Source organism: Pseudonaja textilis, chromosome 5 (genome assembly GCF_049901715.1).
Source record: "Pseudonaja textilis isolate UNSWEBS1 chromosome 5, rPseTex1.2, whole genome shotgun sequence".
Classification (NCBI taxonomy): domain Eukaryota; kingdom Metazoa; phylum Chordata; class Lepidosauria; order Squamata; family Elapidae; genus Pseudonaja; species Pseudonaja textilis.
This window is the reverse complement of record NC_141994.1, coordinates 56,527,245-56,550,817: the sequence shown is the minus strand read 5'-3', so window position 1 is coordinate 56,550,817 and position 23,573 is coordinate 56,527,245. Positions and strand designations below refer to the sequence as shown.

The following is a 23,573-nucleotide window of genomic DNA, read 5'->3' as shown; positions in this document are numbered from 1 at the left end:
TTCGGACTGTATTGCTTTCTTTTGAAGACTATTTTTGAGTATGTTTTATCTCCAACTGAGTATTATTGAACAGTGGGGCCAAGTTGGAGGTATTAAAGGACATTTATTTACGTTTTGGATTTTGTGATGTGTTACATTCCGGGTCATCACAGATTCTCTGCTTCTTCCAGTTCTTCCAGGTAGCCCTCAACTGACCGCCATTCTGTTAATGACCATTCTAAATTATAATGACCCTGGTGAAAGTCACTTATGGCCAGTTCTCACACTTACAACTCTTGCAACATCCCTACAGTCACAGGATCAAAATTTGGGCCTTTGGCAACTGGTATGTACAGGTGGTCCTCGACTTACAACCACAACTGAGCCCAACCTTTCATTTGTTAAGTGAGTTTTACCCCATTTTACGACCATTCTTGCCACAATTGTTCAGTGAATCACTGCAGTTGATAAATTAGATTGTTAAGTGAATCCGGCTTCCCCACTGATGCTTGTCAAAAGGTTGCAAAAGGGGAATCACGTGCCTTTGGGGACATAGCAACAGTCAGATATGAGTCAGTTGCCAAGCATCTGAATGTTGATCACATGATCAGGGGGCTGCTACAAAGGTCGTAAGTGTGAAAAATGGGCATGCCACTTTTTTCAGTGCTGTTGTAACTTTGAACAGTCACTAAATGAACTGTTGTAAGTTGAGGACTACCTAGATTTATGACAGTTACAGTGTCCCAGGGTCACGCAATCCACATTTATAACTTGCCCAATTGGCTTCCGGAAAGAAAGTCGATGGGGGGGGAAGGCAGACTTGCATAACAACTGCATGATTCACTTAACAACTGCAATGATTTGCTTAACAACAGTGGGGGAAAAAAGAACATAAAATGGGACACAAGTCATTTAACAGCTGTCTTGCTTAGCAATGGAAAATTTGGGCTCGTAAGTTAACAACTACCTATAATTTGGCTCATGTAAGAAGCGTGTTACAGCAAGGAACTTTAGATCCTGGTTCTAAAGGATGCTGTGATAGCTAATGGGACTTATTTCACATCCCATTTTGGGGGGTGTCATCGGGTCCTTTTTGGAAATTCAGATCTATTGACACATTTAAAAAAAAATAGTTTAGCTGGTTGGTCTCCTGGCCATTCCAGTTTTGTTCAGTTCAAAATACAGTATGAAAAGAAATAAGGTGTTTCTTTTAACTAGGATTGCATATCTTACCTGTTTGTATTCTCCAGAACTTCCACTTTCTTGCGAAGCTCACTGTTCTCAGTTGAGCAGGATTCAACCCTTGGAAATCAATGAAAATCAAAGGTTTAAAGTTCTGCGTTTGGTTAACCAACAATAATGATGCATACCTTCTGAATTGCTACGAGGATTAAATAAGAATTTGTCATGAGATTTCCATTTATCATACTGTCCTTGGATTTTATAACCAAGAATAGTGTGTGTTGTAAAAAAAAAAAACACCTGAGTTTAAGAAGGATGGTGAAGCCTTTACAACATTGAGAAATAAACAAAAGTGTCATCTTTTACCAGCACAGTCTGCTCCAAGTTTTATTCTCAGCCTGGACATATTAGATCATGGCTGCTATGCTAGTATTATTTCAATATCTTTATACACTGCTCAAAAAAATAAAGGGAACACTTAAACAACATAATGTAACTCCAAGTCAATCACACTTCTGTGAAATCAAACTGTCCACTTAGGTAGCAACACTGATTGACAATCTATTTCACATGCTGTTGTGCAAATGGAATAGACAACAGGTGGAAAGCACAGGCAGTTAGCAAGACATCCCCAATAAAGGAGTGGTTCTGCAGGTGGTGACCACAGACCACTTCTCAGTTCCTATGCTTTTTGGATGATGGTTTGGTCACTTTTGAATGCTGGTAGTGCTTTCACTCTAGTGCTAGCATGAGACAGAGTCTACAAGCCTCACAAGTGGCTCAGGTAGTGCAGCTCATCCAGGATGGCACATCAATGCGAGCTGTGGCAAGACGGTTTGCTGTGTCTGTCAGCGTAGTGTCCAAAGCATGGAGGCGCTACCAGGAGACAGGCCAGTACATCAGGAGACGTGGAGGTGGCCGTAGGAGGGCAACAACCCAGCATCAGGACCGCTACCTCTGCCTTTGTGCAAGGAGGGACAGGAGGAGCACTGCCAGAGCCCTGAAAAATGACCTCCAGCGGGCCACAAATGTGCATGTGGCTGCTCGAACGATCAGAAACAGACTCCATGAGGGTAGTATGAGGGCCCAACGTCCACAGGTGGGGGTTGTGCTTACAGCCCAACACCGTGCAGGACGTTTGGTATTTGCCAGAGAACACCAAGATTGGCAAATTCACCACTGGCGCCCTCTGCTCTTCACAGATGAAAGCAGGTTCACACTGAGCACATGTGACAGACGTGACAGGGTCTGGAGACGCCGTGGAGAATGTTCTGCTGCCTGCAACATCTTCCAGCATGACCGTTTTGGCAGTGGGTCAGTAATGGGGTGGGGTGGCATTTCTTTAGGGGCCGCACAGCCCTCCATGTGCTCGCCAGAGGTAGCCTGACTGACTGCCATTAGGTACCAAGATGAGATCCTCAGACCCCTTGTGAGACTATATGCTGGTGCAGTTGGCCCCGGGTTCCTCCTAATGCAAGACAATGCTAGACCTCACGTGGCTGGAATGTGTCAGCAGTTCCTGCAAGACGAAGGCATTGATGCTATGGACTGGCCTGCCCGTTCCCCAGACCTGAATCCAGTTGAGCACATCTGGGACATCATGTCTCTCTCCATCCACCAACACCATGTTGCAGCATAGACTGTCCAGGAGTTGGGGGATGCTTTAGTCCAGGTGTATGAGGAGATCCCTCAGGAGACCATCTGCCACCTCATCAGGAGCATGCCCAGGCATTGTAGGGAGATCATACAGACACGTGAAGGCCACACACACTACTGAGCCTCATTTTGACTTGTTTTAAGGACGTTACATCAAAGTTGGATCAGCCTGTAGTGTTTTTCTCCTTTAATTTTGAGTGTAACTCCAAATCCAGACCTCCATGGGTTGCTAAATTTTATTTCCATTGATAATTTTTGTGTGATTTTGTTGTCAGCACATTCAACTATGTAATGAACAAAGTATTTAATAAGAATATTTCATTCATTCAGATCTAGGATCTTATTTTTGTGTTCCCTTCTATTTTTTGAGCGGTGTACTTTTATTATGCATAGCCTGTTCCTTATGCCGTCAATAAGTTTGATTTCCCCTCTCTTAGTAGCCACTAGGGGGCATAGAAGGCATGTGTACTTCCAAATTTTGGAGGCCATAGTGGTTCTTTTCAGCACAGCAAAGCAACTTCTCAAGAGCTGGGTCTCTTTAAATTGAATTAGGCCCTTGGCCCATCTACCCTCCTCCCTCAAACAACTTGCTTTCTAAAGGGGATTCTTGATCACAGACAAGCTGCAAACAAACATCTCCTACAATTGGGATCTAAGTTTGGTCAACCTTCTTAGAGGTTTGATCAAATGGAATCCTATTGCTCACCTCTTTTCCAAGGTGTCCATGTATTCTTTCTTTTTCCGCCTGCTTTCTTGGGCAGAGATCTAGAAGAGAAAATAGCAGCACCCTTCACAAAACCAGATCAAACTAAACCAACAGAGGAAGGGGGGGGAACTATGGTTACTCAGTAACAGAATACAAAAATCCTGCAAAACCATGTTCCCCTTGGAGGTTAATTTTAGGACAGAAAGGCAGTTAAAATATTTTTAATTCAGCTGCAGGCAAACTTGGAGGCAGAGAACAGCAAGCACAGACATAGTTTACACCCACAGAAAGACAGCAAAGAACTGGATGGCTTTTAAGAGTGGAAAATTCACAGGGGGACGATAGTCCATTAGGCTCCTCTTCCCTGCTTGATGGAAAGATGGGGGAAAGTGCTGGAGGGAGGGATATTGTAGGAACAGATGTTTAAGACACCATTTGTCTTACCTTGTTCTTTATCTTTCTTCGTATTTTCTTCAGTGCTTTCTCTTCTGCTTTGGTGAGGGGAAGTTTTGTAGGTATGGGATAGCCTTCTGCTATCAAAGTTCTCTTCTCCTCCTCTGTCAAGATTAGGGGACCTGTGCCCTGCAGTTTCTTTGACAAGAGGGTGAGGAAAAGGGAAAAGAATGCACTGGTAAGCATGGGCAACATTTTCTTAAATGTCAAATTTAAGGTTGTTAAATTTATGATCATGACACCAAACAAATATATTAGAATTAAATATGCAAGCAAGCAGGAACTTCTGTTTTCCAAAGCAGTACAGACGTGGTTTAAAGGATCACTACCCAATTAATGTAATAGATTTACTTAATATACTGTATTTTTCACACTATAAGACACACCTGACCATAAGATGCACCTAGGTTTAGTGGAGGAAAACGGGCAATGACAAAGATAGAAGAAGCGGGTTCAGCACTGTAAAAGGACCCCGCCAACGCAGCCCGTATTTTTCGCTCCATTAAGATTTAGAGGCATTTCCGCTCACTTTTGGAGGGGGGAGTGCATCTTACGGAGAGAAAAATACAGTAATAGACTCAAGAATTTCAACCCAGTCTAAAATGTTTGCTTGAAGGAATGAAGCGCACTTGTTTTGCTTTTTAAGTTTCTAGAAGTATTTATATTGACAACGTTTTCTTTTAAATTAACATTCCAATTCATCAAGGCACTTCCTAATCAATCGGCATGTTTTTAATTATTTAGGCTGTTAGCTAAATATTGTAGTGAAACACTGGTGGGGGGGGTATGTATATATTCATACAAAAATAAATATCCATAATGGAGAGAGGCAGAGCTGTAGAATTAATCAGGTAGACAGCAGAGCAACATTTTAACATCTTTCTTTTTTATATATACAGGTAGTCCTTGACTTACAACTATAATGGAGCTTGGAATTTCCATTGTAAATCAAGGCACCCTCATGACCAACCCAATTTTACAACTTTTTTTTGCAGAGATCACAAAGCAAACATGATGGTTGTAAAGTAAGGCCCCTTCATTTCTTTTGGAGGTTTTTGTGTGTGCGCGTATGTGGAAATTGCCTGAAAGGGTCTGAAACCAGCAAAAAAAAAAATTGCAAATCGTAGACACATGACCACAAAATGCTGCAACCAGCCATAAAAACGGCAGAAATGTGCTTATGTAACCGTGGGGAGGAGGGTTCATCGTCAGAACTCTGGAACCAGGTTGTAAGTGCCTTTTGAGGAATCTGTCCTAACTCTGAATAGTTGCCAAGAAACTGGTCATTAAGCGAGGATTGTCTGTAGACAATGGAAATGGGTACGAATTAAATGCCTGGAACATTCTAACTACACATTCTGAGGGGAGCCTTATTTTATAAAGTGCGTTCTTCAACAGAGCCAGATCCTCTTAATTACTGTTCTTCACCTGTAACAATATTTTGAAGTATTAAACACTTGCTAAATGGGACAAATCATAATATCAATCAATGTACCCAATTAATTCAAACAAAATGCCTGAATTAAAAGAAAAAGGCAGAGGCCACTGTCTCTTACATGTGGTGCTGTTAAGAGAGGTGAATTGGTAAGGGCGGAAGCTGTGCGTGAAGTCACTTTAACAGTGGCCTGCAAGTGGGTGGGACTTGATGGTGGGAGGGACCGGGTTGGGCTTTGTCCACCCTCAGAATCACTGCCGTGGCTGCTGGGGGGTGTTGGAGGCATGTGTAGCGTATCCACCACTGCAGGAGAAAAACAAGAGGAGGAAGAATAAAATAGAGAGTGTGTTTTAAAATATCAGAAAAAAGAGGGCTCCCAGTTATTAGATGCTACGATTAAAAAATCCTGAGCTATAGGTACATCTTTGGGACTGTGAATTCTCTCTCTTCTATGGTACTTTGTCTCAGTTGTGTGATTGAGTTTGAAAAAATAACAGTCTTGTTTTGCAAATTATAAACTACCTGGATATCCAAACTAGAAAAAAAATGGGCTAAGGGATACTTATAAGTGCCAATCAGATTATGAATGCATAATCTGAATCCATGTGCAGACATCATAAAGGTATCGAATTGTTCAGACAGCAGCCACAACTATACAATCAATGTTATCCCCTTCTTTTATATATGTTGCGACACAAGTAAAAACAAAAGGCAGTGCTTCAATCAGATTGTCCCCCCTCTCCCCAGTGCGTAGACATACTTGGATAAGAGAAATTGGAATTGTTGGCACCTGCCAAGATCAACAGCTCTGAAAAAGGGGCACTGATAAAGCCTGAGCATCGTTTAAGCAGTTTTCTCATTGTAATTAGGTGGCTCAGAGGAAGAGTAGAGCATCTTAAACTCATTGCATTCTTCCTTTGGACAATGACTATGAGCAGACAGGACACGTTGCTTGCCAGGGGCACCCTAAAACCCGCTACCTCCTGCTCTTCTCCCCACCCTCCTTTTTTAGCTAAAACAACAGTTCCCTTGGGACCCAGTTTCTCCGTGTGTCTACTGAATAATTCTAAGCCACACACAGTCCTGATCAAAAATAATATTCTTTCTTGCCAATCATTGTACAGAGGGAACTCTATGCTAAATAACAAACCTTCCTTGGATGAAAAGTTCAAAAACTGATCCACTTCATGCGGCTCCAGTTTAATTTCAGGAAGAACGTTGTGACTCTCTGATTTAGTCTGAAAGATAAGAAATTCAAAAAGAAACATTTTTAGAATCAGGGCAGATTACTATCCCTTTTCTGCTTTATTAAATAACATGAAAGCATGTGTGGCATCACTTTCTTCATTAACTCTGGGTGGACCTTAGCTTTCTGATACCCTCCTCATGCAAGATACCATTGGAGGCATGTCTGCAAGATACCATTAGAGGCATATGTCATGCTCCAACTATTGATGACATTGATGACTGTATCCATATATGGCATGGGACATACTCCATATATGGAATGGAGCATACAATAACAATACTATCACCATTGATCAATTGCAAAAGGCTCTTAATGTGTGCTTTGCAAAAATTGTATGCCTTACTCAGAACAGCTTACATCCTGCAACAATACTTTTATTATCAAACATCCACATCTACCTATCCTAGGTATTTGGGCAGAGTCCTGTTAGGTGGATAAAAATGCCAAATCCAGGCTAAAAATCTGGCTGACTATGCAATGAGCCATAACTTATTAAATGTATATGCCACTCAATTCCCAGCAAATGAGTTCTCATAGAATGGGAGGAACCATTTTCAGATACTCCTGAATGGAGTCTTCCACATGGGATATGTAGATCAGAAATGGAAAGCTGGCAAACAGGTCTTTCGCTTGGTTTGCCATAGTAAAGGGTAGACCACAGTTGGGACAAAGCAATTCTGTCACTAAGCATTGCAGTCGTTAAGTGGTAAATCACATGACCACAATGGACTTATGACCTTATTTCTCCTTCAGTTGTTGAGCAAAACATCACGTGACTGGGACTTACAATTTTACGTCTGTCTTCTCTATCAACTCTGCCTCAAATTAGATAAGGAACTATGTGTCTCATTGTCTAGGGCAGGGGTCCCCAAATTTGGCAACTTTAAGACTTGTGGACTTCAATTTGTGGAGTTGTGGAGTTAAAGTCCACAAGTCTTAAAGCTGCCAAGTTTGGGGACCCCTGGTCTAGGGACATTATGCATTTGCTAATCAAGTCTTTGAGTAACAGAAACCATACTGGGCCATCATCCTGCATCAGTGGATGTTCCCCCTCCAGGACAGTGGAGTTGGGCAAAGCAGTAAGACTGCCTGACGGAGCAAGGCCGGATGCTTCAGTCACTGCTGGTTCTGTCTTTATGTTGGCTGACGTCAGCTCTGATCCCAGGCACCAGTCTTCGTTTTCCAAGTCAGCTGGAAGAGTGAGAAATGAAAACAAAGCACACATTAAGAGCCAGAAATGGACAGATTTCCATAGAAATCAAGGGGAGGGGGGGGAGGGGGGAGGAGAAAACCAGAGTATGCAAATCCAAGCTGAGGAGAGGAGAGGAAATGTGACGGAGAAAGCATTTAATTAATTAAACAATGCTTTTTATTTCCTCTTTGGGGCTTTTACTTCAGAGAGAAACCTGGGGCTTTAAACTGCAGCCTCTACACAGACCTGGGGTGAAGGTGAATTGGCTGAGGACACAAAACAAGGTAATTACTGAAGATTGCTAAGAAAAAACCTCCAACAAGACTAAACAAGCCATCAGACAAGCAGCCGGAGGTCTGTGTTAAAGCCAACCAAACTATTGCTTATTATATATCCCCATCTCTGCCACTGGGGCCGTTCAGCTTCCCTTGGGCTCTTGAGATTTGGAAGAGAAAGGCTTTTAAAATGAAATATTGTTGTGTTGTCTTAAAATTCTAGTCTCTTCCTCAGAGCCTAGTGTGACAGGAAAAGACAGTGGGAATAAAATTCATGAAACTGTGAAAGCCTTGGTTAATTTATAAGCTATATTTATTTATTTTAAAACTCTAACGGTAAACAAAATCATTGGCAAATAAAGCAGCGTGGCCTTAAATGATAAAAAAAATGAAGCAAGAATAAATAGAAGTTTAGAAACAGCTGCAGAATATATAATGCAAATCAAGGCCCTTTAAAAATATATACATTTGCTGAAATATACTAATTTGCTAAAGAAGTACATAAATGACATTTGCTAAATAAATAAGAGAAGATATTCTACAACCTGGCAGGCACAAACAAAAACATTTTTTTTTATAATTTCTCTTCCCAACATTTTTGATGGTAGTAAGTCTAAAGCTGAAGCTGTAATCAAACATGTTCAGTGGGAAGAAGGTCATTCTTGACCTAGTCACAAGCCATTGACGGATTCCTTCCCCAGCCCCCATCTTTCAAAAGCACTGAGACTTCAAACTCCTGAATTTCCAGCCAGCTGTCTGTGGACTAACTAGGCCAGGAAAAGCTAATTTGGAGGTTTAAAGCAAATTCGGTGACCAGTGGCTGCGCCCTCTTTGGGGTCATTCCTGAGCCCCCAAGATCAGCTTCTGAATTTTCAGTGGCTAATGGATTGATAATGACAGTGGATCTTAATATTGGTTTTCTGTGAACAAAAATAAGTAGAATAGGTGTGTTAAATCTTCAACAGGCTTAGCACATTTTTTACTTTCTTAAAAACAGACTTCCTCTTAGCGTTGTTGTTTTTTAAGGGATTAAAAGGGCCAAACATTCCACTTTGGACCCTGTAGATAAATCACTGCATCGTGGCCTTGTTTTCTGCAGCTGATTTTATTTTTAAAAGGGTTCAGGTAGTCCTTGATTTATAACCACAATTGAGCCCCAAATTTTTGTTGCTAAGGTAGTTATTGAACAGGTTTGGGGGCCATTTTGTGACCTTTCTTGCCAGTTATTAAGTGAATCACAGCAATTATTAAGTTAGTAACATGGTTGTTAAGTGAATTGACTTCTCCATTGATTTTCTTGTCAGAAGGTTGCAAAAGGTGATCACATGACCCCCAAGACGTTGCAACCGTCATAAGTATGAGTCTGTTGCCAAGCGTCTGAATTTTGATCACATGACTATGGAGATGCTGTTATGGTTTAAAGTGTGAAAAAACGGTTTTAAGTCACTTTTTCGGTCACTAAACAAATGTTTGTAAGGCAAGGACTGCCTGTACTATAGCTAGCAAAAGAATGAAACAGGGGCTCCTAGGAGAGTCAAAATCAGCACCATAAAAATGCAAGTGGAGAAATACAAAGGAAACTGAACCAAATTGTTGAGAGGTGGAGGTCTCCTTTCAGACTTTTAAAATTCTAATTACAGTGCTCCTTATCCCTTTTCCAGCAACAGCTAGCTAGATGCTTCTTGGAGGCCCTCTTGTATATTTCAAATCACCAGCAAGTTATATGGCATCCACTCAAAAATTAAAAATTCCTTTGAATTACAGGTTATTCTTGACTTACAGCCATTCATTTAGGGACCATGTGATGTTACAATGGCACTGAGAAGAAGAAAAAACACCAGTCCTCACACTTATGACCATCCCAGCACCCCCATGGTCACATGATCAAAATTAGGCACTTGGCATGCATATGTGTTTACAACAGTTGCAGTGTCATGTCATATGATCGCCATTTGCAACCTTCCCAGCTGGCTTCCAAGGAGCAAACTCAATGGAGGAAGCCAGATTCACTTAGCAATAGCAGTAGCACTTAGACTTATACACCGCTTTACAGTGCTTTATAGCCCTCTCTAAGCGGTTTACAGAATCAGCACATTGCCCCCAATAATTTGGGTCCTCATTTTACCCACCTTGGAAGAATGGAAGGCTGAGTCAACCTTGAGCCTGGTGAGAGCCGAACTGCCAAACTGCAGGCAGTTGGCAGTCAGCAGAAATAGCCTGCAGTACTGCACTCTCACCACTGAGGCGCCTTTAAGTTGTTAAGATTCACTTAACAGCCTCATGACTCACTTACCAGCTGCAGTAATTTGCTTCACGGTAGTAAACAAGGTCGTAAAAATAGGCGGCACTCATTTAATATTCACCTTGCTTAGCAGACCAAAAATTCTGGTCCCAAATGTGGTTGTAAGTCGAGAATTAGCTGTATTAAGGACAAGAGCCAGAGGAATCTTAGGCCTCTATGACTTTCTCTGTGTATATCATTTCAGACCCATGTCATGATTGCTTGCTGCTATCCTCTTCAACAACGTCTCTTTGGTAAAATGATACAGAGCTGATGGATTGAGTCACCTTTCCTAAAGATAGGAGATATTTATTGTCGCAGAATGCAATTACCAAGAGATCTGTCCACAACAGGAGAGGGGGGAACTAAGTTTGAGAGAAAAATCCTCCTGCAGCCTTCTATTTCTGCAGCCTTCAATTCAGCAACAGGAAGGTGGCAGTTTTTTTTTTTTTACATTTGATGCTAGTAATTACACCCCATGGCTGTAATTATAAAACGTCTCCCATTGGCAAGGGAAGATATAATTTGAATTACATTGGCCGAGCCAAGAAAAATTACAAGCAAAAATAAATATGTATAGTACATCCTGTAATCAAACACTTCAAAACAGTAATCTAAGCTGTGCCAAGAAGGATCAACATGGGAGGAAAAAAAAAACTGCATTAAGGGGAAAAAAGAAACCTCACTTATGCATAAGAGATTCTTGACCCATCAAAAACTTATCTCAAAACCGAGATGTTTCTTAGAAAAGGCTTACTATTCTGTTAACATCTGGCACTAGGAATAGCAATTATCCCTCTTGATATCTACCTCATAAATACAACCCATAGGCAGATTCTACTCACAGATTACTCACAGCAAAGCATGCATAAACCACCCACCCACCCCCTTTTTTTAGGCTTCTGTAATACTAGCACCCTCTCTTATCCTACCAGGTGAGAGACTGGTATTCATGTATGAAACATTTTCCTTTCAGAGTTTGTCTGCTCTCTCACCTCCTCCTTCCTTTCGCTCTAATTCCACAGATACTGAAAGGCACACTTTGCTTTGCTCTCAACAAAGGAGCTTCTGTGCAATGGTCAAACACTGGAATCTTTTTCCGACAGGCAGGAGTGGAATGATTAAATGGAAAGGAAAGGGAGTGGGTGGGTGGGTGGGAATGAGGAGAAGCAGGAGATAAACTGAAGGATTATATGTGCAGGAAAAATTGTGAAGAGCTTTTTGTTTAGCAGGGCGGTCACCAGTTTCAGGGATCCAAGGTTCAGACTGCGTAAGAGTCCAGCTCTGATAGGAATTTGTTTTCTGTAGTAAGTCCTGGTTCTCAAAGGACCAAGTGAAGAGTTTCCAAACATATGTAGAAGGCCAGAGGCCTACATTCCAGGGAAATTACTTCTCACTTTAGAATCCAGCCATTGAGATAAGTTTTTAAATCCAAATGTATTTTCTTCTTTATACTGTTTCCATCTTCCCTTAAAAATATTAACTGAATCCACAATGGTCTCAGAATCAGTGTTTCCACTAGATGATTGATAGTCAAGCTGAAACTAAGCTAATCAATTAAAATTAGCAAAATTCCTCAAACCCCCAAATAAATTACCCAGACCTAATCCACATATCAAAGGATAAGGTCTTCAAACACAAATTAATTTAATTTAATAAGTTAATTAAATTAGGTCTCCCAACGAACTGCATGTTCACAAGAATACATACTTATACACACAAACAAACACACACACACACACAGACACATACACACACGCACACACATGCCCCTCAAGTGTCACCCTAGAATCAGCATGTATAAACATCCACACTCTGGATAAGGTCCCCCTATAAAAATCTGCTGCTGTACCCTATTTCTTTGTAGTTAAGTTAGTAACACAACCTTAACGATTGTGTTAACTTCAATGATTCACTTAACAACTGTGGCAAGAAATGTTGTAAAATAGGACAAAACTCTCTTAACAAATGTATCACTTAACAATAGAATTTTGGGGCTCAATTGTGGTTGTAAGTCAAGGACTACCTGCACTCTTTAAATCTTTTACTACTGGTAGATGTAAATTACTCAAAGACTTCAGGAATCTAATGATATATAAACAAAATAACAGCCACAATAAATCAACAAAAAATAGTCGTAGTAAATAAACAAAAAACATAAAATAACGATTTAGGAACCACCTTTTACTGCATTTTTAAAAAATGTCAACAAATACAAGATTAAAATATATGTAACAAAATATTATAGAGAAAACAGGTTTTAAAGAGTGAGATAACCAAGATATATCTGTCTGGTATTTATTATTCTGATGGCAAACAAATTTTTATTTTCCCAACATTTACCGAATTATTATTTGCACTGTATCATAATTTACTCTTTCTTTAAAAAAATGTTAATTGGATTCTAGGAAAAATAGCTTTAGGGTGTTACATAAATACTGTACCTATATTGAGCCAAATTAGAATTTCACAAAGTGGCAATCGCCACTTGAGGGGAAAAACCAAGCACAGTGAGTGAGAAAAATCTTATTTCTAATTTAATAAAATATCTGGAGTGCTTTTTACAACAAAAGCAATTCATATGAAAGATGGGGTTCCCTTCATATATTCAAATAAACGTTAGCAAAGTAAACTTTACAGAGTAACATGAAAGTGGTATAACCTTAAATGAATTCTAGTAATGCTGATATAATATATCCATGATACAGATTTCAGGGTCTGACAAAAATACAGTATATTTAATAGAGGATTCTTTTCTTAAACACATCACCACAGAATGATGCAATAGTCAGTAATTTACTTTCTGACTAATTCCTTGGTTTCAAATTCCAGTTCATGCTAACCAGAATGAAATACATCTGTGTGACATTCTTAACTTTAGAAAAGCTTCACATTTTGGTTAAAGAGCCCTTGGGAATAAGGGAAATGGTGTCATGCATATTCACTTTAATTTTTGTATACTGTGACAGTGATCTTGGCAACTTTCCCTTGACAAAATCTCAGTCTGGCCTAAAGCTTGACTTGGATTGCTTATACCTGTCAAGAAATTTGCTATCAAAAAACAACTAGACTCCACTGAAATATGAATTAAGATTCTGTTTCCAACCACTATTTTCTTTTAAAGGGGAAATCTCAGTATGTGAGAGAAACTGAAACTATACGAAGGAGGAAGGGAAAAATGGTATTGTTTTATTCCAACTCTTATCCAATTATATCTCAGCAGGCTTGATAAGCAGGCATCAGCGCTTAGAACATTTAAAAAAATCATCAATGATTCACCAGAAGTATGAGTAACTCTAAAGTCTTGGGTTCCCTAAGATCTTGGATATAATTGTCTATTTTCAATAGAAAAATAATAATTATAACTGATCAATAATAAGAGGAACAGACAGGCCACAGCATCCTGGTGAACTCCCAAGTCCACCTGGTTGCAATTTCTTTGGTGATTTTCAGTTTTGAAAAAAAATGAAACAAAAGCTCTCATGCTGGAAAGCAAAGCAGTCTTGCATAACAAGAATGCTCTGGACTTCTGCACAGGCTTCGTAACATTCTTTACGAAATAAAAATAATAGCTCTATACTTCATTTGAAGTATGTCCAATTGCCCAGAAAAATGTCAGAGATCACCTGAGGTAATAGGAGTGGCAGGGAGCAATCTCTCTAGTTTGTCTTCATCAATGGGCAGATTATGATCAGCCATCCTTAAGATGGCAGCCATTTTGTGAATATGTACTGCCCTCTCCCTATGAAAAAAAATAATGTGAGAGCAATTAGGAAATGGAAATGACACAGGGCCAGGAGGATTGATTGTCTGGAACATGAATACTTTCAAGTTGTAGATTTTCTTCCATAAAAAAGATATGCTTTAATTCCCTTTCTACATTTAGGTCTTCACTTAAGACCTTCTACATTTGCCAAGATTATGAATTCGTATATTTAAAAAAAAATACTCTCACATATTTTTACTTATTCAAGAAAAAAAAAACATGTCATGAATTATCACTTGAAAATGGTAATAATAATAATAGCTTTTAGAAATGTGTGATTTAATTTGTTTGCAGGGGGTTAAGCAACGTCCAAATAAATAAATGCATATCAAAATGATTTTAGCAGCATATATTGCCACAACCAGAACAATGGTCAGACGAAATAAATATTCCACCTCTCTTTGCTGCCCAGAATCATTTTGGAATCAAGCAGGTTTCTAAAATAAATAAAAAGGGGTCCCCTTTTCTGCAGTTATGTTCACCAGAGGCTAATGGCAGTTTGCAATATTTGAGTTTATTTACAATTATACAAACTGAATATAGCTTCACTTTTTCAAAATACTCAAACCTACTGTCCCACCTTAGGTCTCCAAAGAGGCTGCCAGTTGATCATAAGCCAACAGAACAGTAACCAATTTTTTTAATTAATTTTTTTTCCTGACAACCCTTTGGAAACGTCTGAAATTCTAAGTTATTCATATCCCATTGCCTACTTCCAAGATTCTAGACAGGTTACACCTCAAGGAGAGAGAGTGTTATTTCTAGAAGTTGGTAAGCAAAATTCATTACACTCTTTTACCTTCATTGAAATTGTCATCAGCTGAAATATGGGTCAGTGGAGACTGGGGCCGAGAGTCCCCACAAAGGGAATAGCTATGCTCTGCCTGGATGAGAGGAGCTGGAGAAACTGGCGATAACTCCACTTCCATCATCTCATTTTTCTCAGACAGGAAAGGATCGTTCAAAAGCTGCCCCAAAACATCCTGGGAAAAGTCATCAAGGAGTTCTGTGAAGGGCTGTAAGAAAGGGAAAGAACAGAATGAATTTAATAAAAACCTTATGTCATATTTTACATTGGTTCCACCCAATGGAAAACAAAAATGAAAAACAATGGAAAAAATAACAGAATCAGCATTAATCACCCTCTAATTGAAGGAGCCCTCAATACCAGATCTTCTACCTGGGGGATTTTTCAGTTCCATCTTCTCATTAACTGTCATAAAATAGCTTCAATTTCATCATGCCCTTGTTCTTACTGCATGTTTAGGAATATAACAATTATTGTACAATAAAAAGCTATTGTAAAATAGCTTCAATTTCATCATGCCCTTGTTCTTACTGCATGTTTAGGAATACAACAATTATTGTACAACATCAGATCTACAAAGGAAGTTCATGGGTAGGAAGACACTTTCCCTACTCTTCATAATCAACCTGAAGCTCATAATGTGAGCACAATCCACTTTCAATCATGGGGCTCTTTTGAGTGTACAACAACAATAAGGGTGAAATCAATCCCACCTCATTCCACTGAAACCTAAAGGGAACTACAACAATATTAATTTACCAATTTGAAACCATAATTTTTGATTTAGCCTGATCATACAATATTTATAACATATTAGCTTATATTTATAGCTCATTAACTTAAAGCCACGTAGGAGACAATGGACTCATGGTAGCCTATTCAGTAAGCTACAAACAGACCCAGTATATATTATGTATTCAAGTACGTTATCATCATGATTCACGCAGGACTTTTCCTTTTTTGAACACTATGGCCATACCAAATATGCCCATCCCAATAATTTCATAGATATTTAGAAGGATTTCTAAACATAGACATTAAAGGCCCATTTACCAGGAGCAGGCAATGCTATTTTATAATTACATTTTTCTCAATTCCATTCCCTATCTGCGTACTTTGGACTTATACTTGCATCCACTTAAAAACATTTAATGCCAAAAATCATCACATCTTATGAGCAACTGAAAATATGTGTTCACAAGATGTTCAGTGATGTACTTCACTTTATCAATTTATAAGACAATTTATGGGAAGAGTCAAGTTCTAGCAGTTTAGGGGAGAAGAGAACATCCAGACTTTCTTGTTTTGCAATTCAGTCTATTTTGTAGAAACTGGAACCTGGGTAGTTTTCAAACATATGCAATTCCATTATCTTATACCCGCATGCCAAACTCTACAGTATTTTTTTCAGCTTTATGTTAGACTGGTTCACAGGCACTAGTATATATTCTCTATTTAATTTCTAAACACATCACTAACATGTGTGCATATTTGCCTGCCTATGACTGCAACTATGTCCTAAAGGATTGTTTATTATTGAGAGTACATGGCTGTAACTTTTTCCCAAGACAATAATAAAATGGTTATTTTCTTTATTTTGGTGAGGAGAACTAGAAAGGAAATGTAAGGAAGCAGGTTTTGTCAAAATATAAAGAAAAGTTCCCTAAAAGCAAGAATTGTTCAACAATGAAGCAGCCATTTTCATTGGAGTTTGCAGAAAACAGCAGAAATGATTGTATAAGAGAAATGCTCTAGATCAACGGCCCCCAATCTTTTTTGTGCCACGGCCCGGTACCGGCATCACAAAATGATCTGCGGCCCGGTACCGGCATCAGCACGCAGGACAAGGCAAGGCGAGCCAAGCAACCAGCCAGCCAGCCGTCCCCCGCTTCTCCACACCACCTTCAACTCCTCCTTTGTACCTTTGTCGATGGGCTTCGCTTTGGGACGGCTTTGGGACGGTCGCTCGGATCGCCTTGCCTTGGGTGCTGAAAGAATCCTCACGCCTTAGTTTCATTCGAAGCCCCCCCCCCTCGATGAAACTAAGGCGCAAGGATTCCTTTGGGACCAAAACACCGCTTTCCAACCGGAAAAGCTCACCCGGAAGCACTTTCTCATCAAACAAGATGGCGGCACCCAGCAAACCGGTGCCCCATTAGGAAAGGTTACATGGACCGGTACAGGTCCTCGGCCCGGTGGTTGGGGACCCCTGCTCTAGATGAACTCCGGATACTTTTAAAGTAACTATTAAATTCAGTTGAAATACAAATATTGCAAAATAGACTCAGGAAAACCCTGTGACAAATGCTAAAAGTATTATTTTAATTGCAACAACATGAAGCAATTTTCAACACTGCCAAAAAAAGTTTGGAGGGAAATAAAAAAGAATGAATACGCATATGTCATCTAACTAAGGGATGCACAGCCCTGTATGATTTGTTGTCAAAGCACATATATTTTCAGAGGCACTGTCATCATCTTCAGCTGTAGGAAAAAATATGTTTTTCCAGTATTTTCTGGACTGAGTGTTCCACAAAGAAAACACACTTATCACAATAGCCTAGAGTAGCTTACTTTATGTGAAAACCAAGCACAAATGACAGTTTCTTCCACACTGTTGCATGCCTATACTCATAAGAAACCATTAAGACAGTCTACAATAGCAACACATTACATTTGTTATGTTGATAATAAACTCATTGGTAATTGTGCATTTTTCCATAGAGCTGTCTCGAGTGTCCAGGTTGGGAGGAGCTCCAGTCTCGCTCTTCCAGGCTGAGCTTGAAAATTGAGGAACGCCCCTCACCGTCACATGGTCCTCGGGCACTCCCAGTTTTTGCTCAGCCTCGTGGCTAACAGGCTGTTTTTCCCTTGCTCCGGTCGTTCAACATTCTAGGCCTCTTCTCTCATCGCCACGTGGATCACCGGCAGGCAGCGCAGGAACTCAGGTTTGAACTCCCCAGGGAGTGTTTTTAATATCCGAGCCGCTTTTTAAGGGGAGAAAACGCAGCGCCGAGCGCTCCCCCAGCTTCGTTTGCCGCCTAATCGCTCCGCGCGAGCCGCTCGCTTTCTGCCTGCCTCTCCTCGCCTTAGCCGCCGTTCCCCCCGAACGCCTTCTAGCCCAGGGTACGCTTCCTGGTTCTCCCAAGGGCTCTAATCTTCCCTGGGAGTTTACCGCTGGGGCTGCCTCCGTTACTTGCGGCCTCCATCTTGGGCCCCCTGTGGCATCCGCCATCTTGGGTGTGCCCTGGAACGGCCGCCATCTTGGGTGTGCCCTGGAACGGCCGCCATCTTGGGTGTGTCCTGGAACGGCCGCCATCTTGGGTGTGCCCTGAACGGCCGCCATCTTGGGTGTGCCCTGGAATGGACGCCATCTTGGGTGTGTCCTGGAAGAGCCTCCATCTTGGGAGTGGCCGCATGGCCGTCCGCCATTACTAGAGGCCCTTTACAGGCCGCAGCCTTAACTGACTATTAGGCAGCCTGGGATTCCCTTGTCTCAGCCTGTCTTTTATTCTACCAACAGGCCTCCTGCAGAAATAGGGTCTGTTGGCCCTGCAGCCTTTTTCCCCAGCAGGCGAAGTAGCAGCTCTGCCCCCCTCACCCCTTCCCCGGTCCGTCCGGCAGGGTAGCTGCCTGGCGTCACCTTTCTGGCTGATTGGCCTCTGGCTAGGCCCTGGTTCGTACCAAACCTCTATTTTAAACAGAAAAAAATTTTTTTACTAAAAGGGGGCGTGGAACGTGCGTTGGGATTCCCGGCCTCCCGTAGGCCGCATCCAGACCTGGTTTCAGCTTACATTATTCCCTTCTGCCTGCGGCCCCAGGGTCATTGGTTTTTTTTCAGAGGCCTACCAGTAGGCCGCATTGCTTCCTGACTCCTGGGCAGATCCTGGGACTGCTCAAATACCTTGCAATTCTGCCTAAGTCTCCCCCAACTAAGGAGTTATTTGCTTGCCATGTCCCTTCCCGGTTCGCCCGGCAGGGACAGCTTGGCGTTCATTCTGGCTGATTGGCCCCGGCTAGGCCCTACTTCCCAACACGTTACAGAACAATTCTGTGGCCTTGACAAAAAGGGGGTGCAACACGAGCACTGGGAGTTCCAGCCTCTGCTTAGGCTGTACCCAGACCCGTTAACCGCCTCGCATTAACCAGAAAATTTTTTCCTTTTTTCTCTCCTCTCCAGATGGCAGACGACAATACCTCTCGTGGCACTTCTCTGAAGGCCAAGGCCAAATCCCACCACCTGCGCAAACAGGCACAGGAACCATCCAAAGCTTCCCAAAGGGATGCCCTCAGGCGACACAGGGCCCTCGAAAGGGAAATTGACAGACGCTCTCAGGAGTCAAGCTCTGTGTCCCGGGACCCTTCCGTTCCATCAACCTCCACCCATCCTCCTCTCCTCCCCCCTCCTGCTTCTGCTTCTCCCCACAGCCTGGACAGGCCCCTGAGGTCACCTTGCCCACCACTGTTGTAGAACTGCGCCCGGAGGAGTCTCTCCCCATGGCGGAAATACCCGAAAACCTAATGCAGGCTATGGAGCTGGCCATCCGGCAAAGGGTAGCGCAACAGATGCAGCAGCTGGCCGGTCTGGCTCCTCGGCCCACGGCCCCGAGGCTCTAGGATCAGCGGCCTCGCATGGTCAGGCAACTCCCCAGAGGACTTAACCTTACCTTTGGAGTTGGAGGAATGGAGGCCCAAGAACCCGGGACCCTTCCTCTTTGGGGACGAGCAGGACCTTGACATGAGGTCCCTCATAGGCAGTGAACTCTTTTCGGGAACAGGTCCCCTAGAAGGGGACATGTCGGAGGACGAGGCCTCCCTCCAGGTCAGCCCGCGTTTCTAGGGCTCTTTAAACCGCACCTATTTAGGTCCTCCTGTTCAAAGCCAGGACCACCTCGGGCCTGAACCCCCTCCCCACCCAACCCAGCGGCGGCAGGGGTTCCTCCCGACTCTCTCTTCTCTCAGCCCGTGGCGGAAACTGAGGTGATCCCTGTCCCGCCCATATTCTCAGACATGGTTTCTAGGCAGCTGGCCTCCTCGGGCCCCCTCCCCCCAACGCCCAGGACAAGCGGTTTTTAACCTGGAACCGCAGTTCTCCACCTTGCTCGACCCTCCCCGTGGGCAGCCCGTGGTGGGCCTGGTTTCCCGCTCTACTCCCAGCGACTCACTCGATGCTCTCCAGCCCGAGGACAAGCGAGCTGAACTGGCCCTGTGCCGCGCTCACCTCTCTGACGCTTGGGCAGTCAGGGCTTCCACTGCCGCGTCTGCGTTTTCACCAGGTCTTCCATCAAGTGGCTCCAGCAGCTCAAGCAGCATGTCCCCACAGCCAATCTCAGGGCGCACCAGGACATTGCCAAGATCCTGGCCGCGCCGAGTTTTGCAGACGCCACCTTCCAGGCGGCAAGTTCTCCACCAGGGCCATTTCGTCCCAGGTTACCGCCGCCGTCTACTCTGGCTCCGCCACTGGCAAGCGGACGTTAAAAACAAGACTAAGCTAGCAACAGCCCCCATCTCTGGGGGAAGTTATTGGACCGGTTCTCGACCCATTCCTGGCCGAGACCCGGAACAAAGCGCAGTACCTCCTTCCCTCTCTAGGAGGTCCGACTTCAGAGGCTCCCCCTCTCCTCGCCAGGGTTCTTCTCACTCCTCCTCCTTTGCCAGATACTACCGATCCTCTCCCTATAGATCTCCCTACCGAGCGGAGCCGGATGGGTCCGGAGGTACTTCTTCCAGGAAGCCCTCCCGGGGATCCGGGAGAGGTTCGCTCCGCTTCTCGATAATGCAGTCGCCCTCAGGCGCTTGTCCTTTAAAAAAAAAAAAAAAAAAAAAAGAGGAAGGAGTGCGAGAAGGCCTTCTCTACTCCGACCTTTAACCCTGCTTGCAACAGGCTCCTACCCCAGGAGCACTCTTGTCCTCCTCACCCTGCCCTGGGCAACTGGTCGGCAACACATCTACCCCATTCAATGCTAGCCGGGTCCCTTCTTGCGCTCCCGGGCCTCACACAGATCTCTGCGCCTCCTCCTTCTCTCTGTCCCAGAGTTCTCCCAGGGGAATTCCCAACACGGGTCGATCTTCCCAGTTTCTTGAATCCCGGTCCCAGTGCACACCTGTTGGCCTCTTTGGCGGGACTGCCTCCCGGATAGCTCCGCCTCCTCTTTAGGCCCCTTGTTGAGACATTCCAACATCCAGGGTTTTCTCCTGTTGGGCATGCCTTCCAGCGGGTCATCAGGGTTCCAGGAGAGATTCTATTCCAGACGGGGCCCCACCCGCAGGACTAGCCAAGCTTTGGTATGTCCCAACCTGGACACTGAGACAGCTCTATGGAAAAGGGGCGTTGGTTCTTACCTGATACGCTTCTTTTCGTAGAGCTGTTGAGAGTGTCCAGCCCCACCCGTGAGGCCGTCTGGTGGGAAACCTGGCTGTTCGACCGAGCAATCTAATATATTTTTTTCCTGAGTGTGATGAGAACAGGACTTTCCTTCTCGTCTGTGCAAAAACCTGGGGAGTGCCCGAGGACCATGTGACGGTGAGGGGCGTTCCTCAATTTTCAAGCTCAGCCTGGAAGAGCCGAGACTGGAGCTCCTCCCAACCTGGACACTCTCAACAGCTCTACGAAAAGAAGCGTATCAGGTAAGAACCAACGCCCCATTTGTTCCAAGGTAGTTACTGTCTCATGATTTCTAAACTGCTAAATGTAGCTGTGTCCCATGCTGCTTTTTTAAATGGAAAGAGGATTTATCAGCTTCTCAGGGCCCTGGACTATAATTTATGCGGCTTACTCTCTGAACCACCCTTAAAAGTAAAGTCCAGTTCATCTTTTAGTGATATAATTAATATATCCATATAATTTTCTTGATAACAATACAGAACTTGTTCATTACTGTCTGGGAGGTGGCTTAAGAAATAAAAGAAACTGCAATCAGAAAGAAGCATTTTGTGAGCACACTACTGTAAGTGCACTTATGCAAACTCACAAATTTGCAATGAGTTGAAAAACACATTGTTGTGTTTAGCATAGAATGCAAAATAAATAATCAAACAGATTTTGTACATCACAACCTAAACATGTCTCAGGATCTGTTCATAATTAATCCATCTATCCACCTCTCTCTTTCACACACACAACACCAAATCTCTCAAAGTCACAAGAAAACAGTAATAAGCACTGATATCTTTGTCTCATTGTGGCATGGAGAAAAAAACAATACAAACATATCAACAATGGCAAGATAATTGCTGCATATAGATGAGCAGAGATTAACACCAAAATTAACATTAGACCAACAATCAAGAAGTAAACAATACCCCAATCAAGGAACTGTCAAAAAAGCTAAACGCAAACAATAGTCCAATCAAGTAACCACTACTCCTACCAACACTGACAGGTACATAAAATACATAAAATGACTAGTACATAAAATGATAGCAAACCCCACTCCCTACTAGCAGTGATGATGTTACCTAGTGTGGTTAATGAAATAAATCTGCAAGAAAACAACCATTGTCAGAGAGCACCAAAGGCCCCACATATACAACCTTTACTCAACATCATAAATTAAATACTTAAGACCCGATCCTGCAAAACATGCCTTAACTTCGCACTCTGTGTAAAAGAGGCACTATGGCTTATTCAAGTTCCCTATCATTATGCCTCAACTCTTCCATCTGAACAGTTATTGGCTAGATCAGGAGTGAGATTCAAATTTTGTAACAACCAGTTCTGTGGGCGTGGCTAGGTGGCATGGCTAGGTGGCATGGCTAGGTGGGCGGGGCCATGGACTGGGTGTGTGTGGCTTTTTCTTTCTTTTTTTTGTGGCAGCAATAAAGCTCATTTTGGGGGGCTTTCTGGGCCACGGGGAAACCTCCTGGGGGGTCAAGTGGTCAAGTGTGGTTGGGCACACAAGGAATTTGTCTTGGTGCAAATGCTCTCAGTGTACATAACAGAAATTCTTACATTCTTACATTCATTAAGAATCAAGAATCATAGTGTACAACACTTAATGATAGTCATAGGGCACAATCAACAATCGAATCATACTAGGAAACAGTCAATATAAATCGTAAGGATACAAGCGACAAAGTTACAGTCCTACAATCACAAGTGAGAGGGGATGGGTGATAAGGAGTGATGAGAAGATTAACAGTAGTAGTAGCGCAGACTTTGTAATAACTGAATAGTTGAATCATAACAACAGGTTCTATAGAACCAGTCCAAACCAGTAGAATCCCACCCCTGGGCTAGATTGTATATTGCTGATGTTAATAGTAAACATTTGATAAAGGTGGATATATTTCAACTATTTATCTGCAGAAAAATGATTCTAGTCAGATTTCTATTACTGTTGATTAATAATACAGTGGAAACTCTGTTTTCATAGTTGCCCTATCTTATTTTTCCTCTTTATGTTATTGTTCATGTATATAAAGGCAACTTTCTTAAAATGCAAACAGAATACTAAGGTCTGGACTATTTCTATGCCAATCAGGTGCCATAGAGAATTTGGGAACAAAAGTTCACAATGGAGCTATACAAGTGCCAAATTAAGACACTCATAGCAGAAATAACAATGGAGCATCTAATTTTCATTACATAA

General features: G+C 42.5%; 1 protein-coding gene across 1 annotated transcript in view; it reads right to left on the bottom strand.

The window, feature by feature from the left end:
- CREB3L2 (cAMP responsive element binding protein 3 like 2) overlaps positions 1-23,573 on the bottom strand; it is an 81,354-nt gene that overhangs the window by 16,184 nt on the left and 41,597 nt on the right. Inside the window, exons 2-8 of the mRNA XM_026722687.2 lie at positions 14,974-15,190; positions 7,679-7,851; positions 6,562-6,649; positions 5,533-5,714; positions 3,968-4,114; positions 3,524-3,582; positions 1,213-1,281 (exon numbers count right to left, since the gene is read on the bottom strand). Coding sequence (XP_026578472.1) covers positions 1,213-1,281; positions 3,524-3,582; positions 3,968-4,114; positions 5,533-5,714; positions 6,562-6,649; positions 7,679-7,851; positions 14,974-15,190 — 935 coding nt within the window. The remainder of the gene's footprint in view (positions 1-1,212; positions 1,282-3,523; positions 3,583-3,967; positions 4,115-5,532; positions 5,715-6,561; positions 6,650-7,678; positions 7,852-14,973; positions 15,191-23,573) is intronic.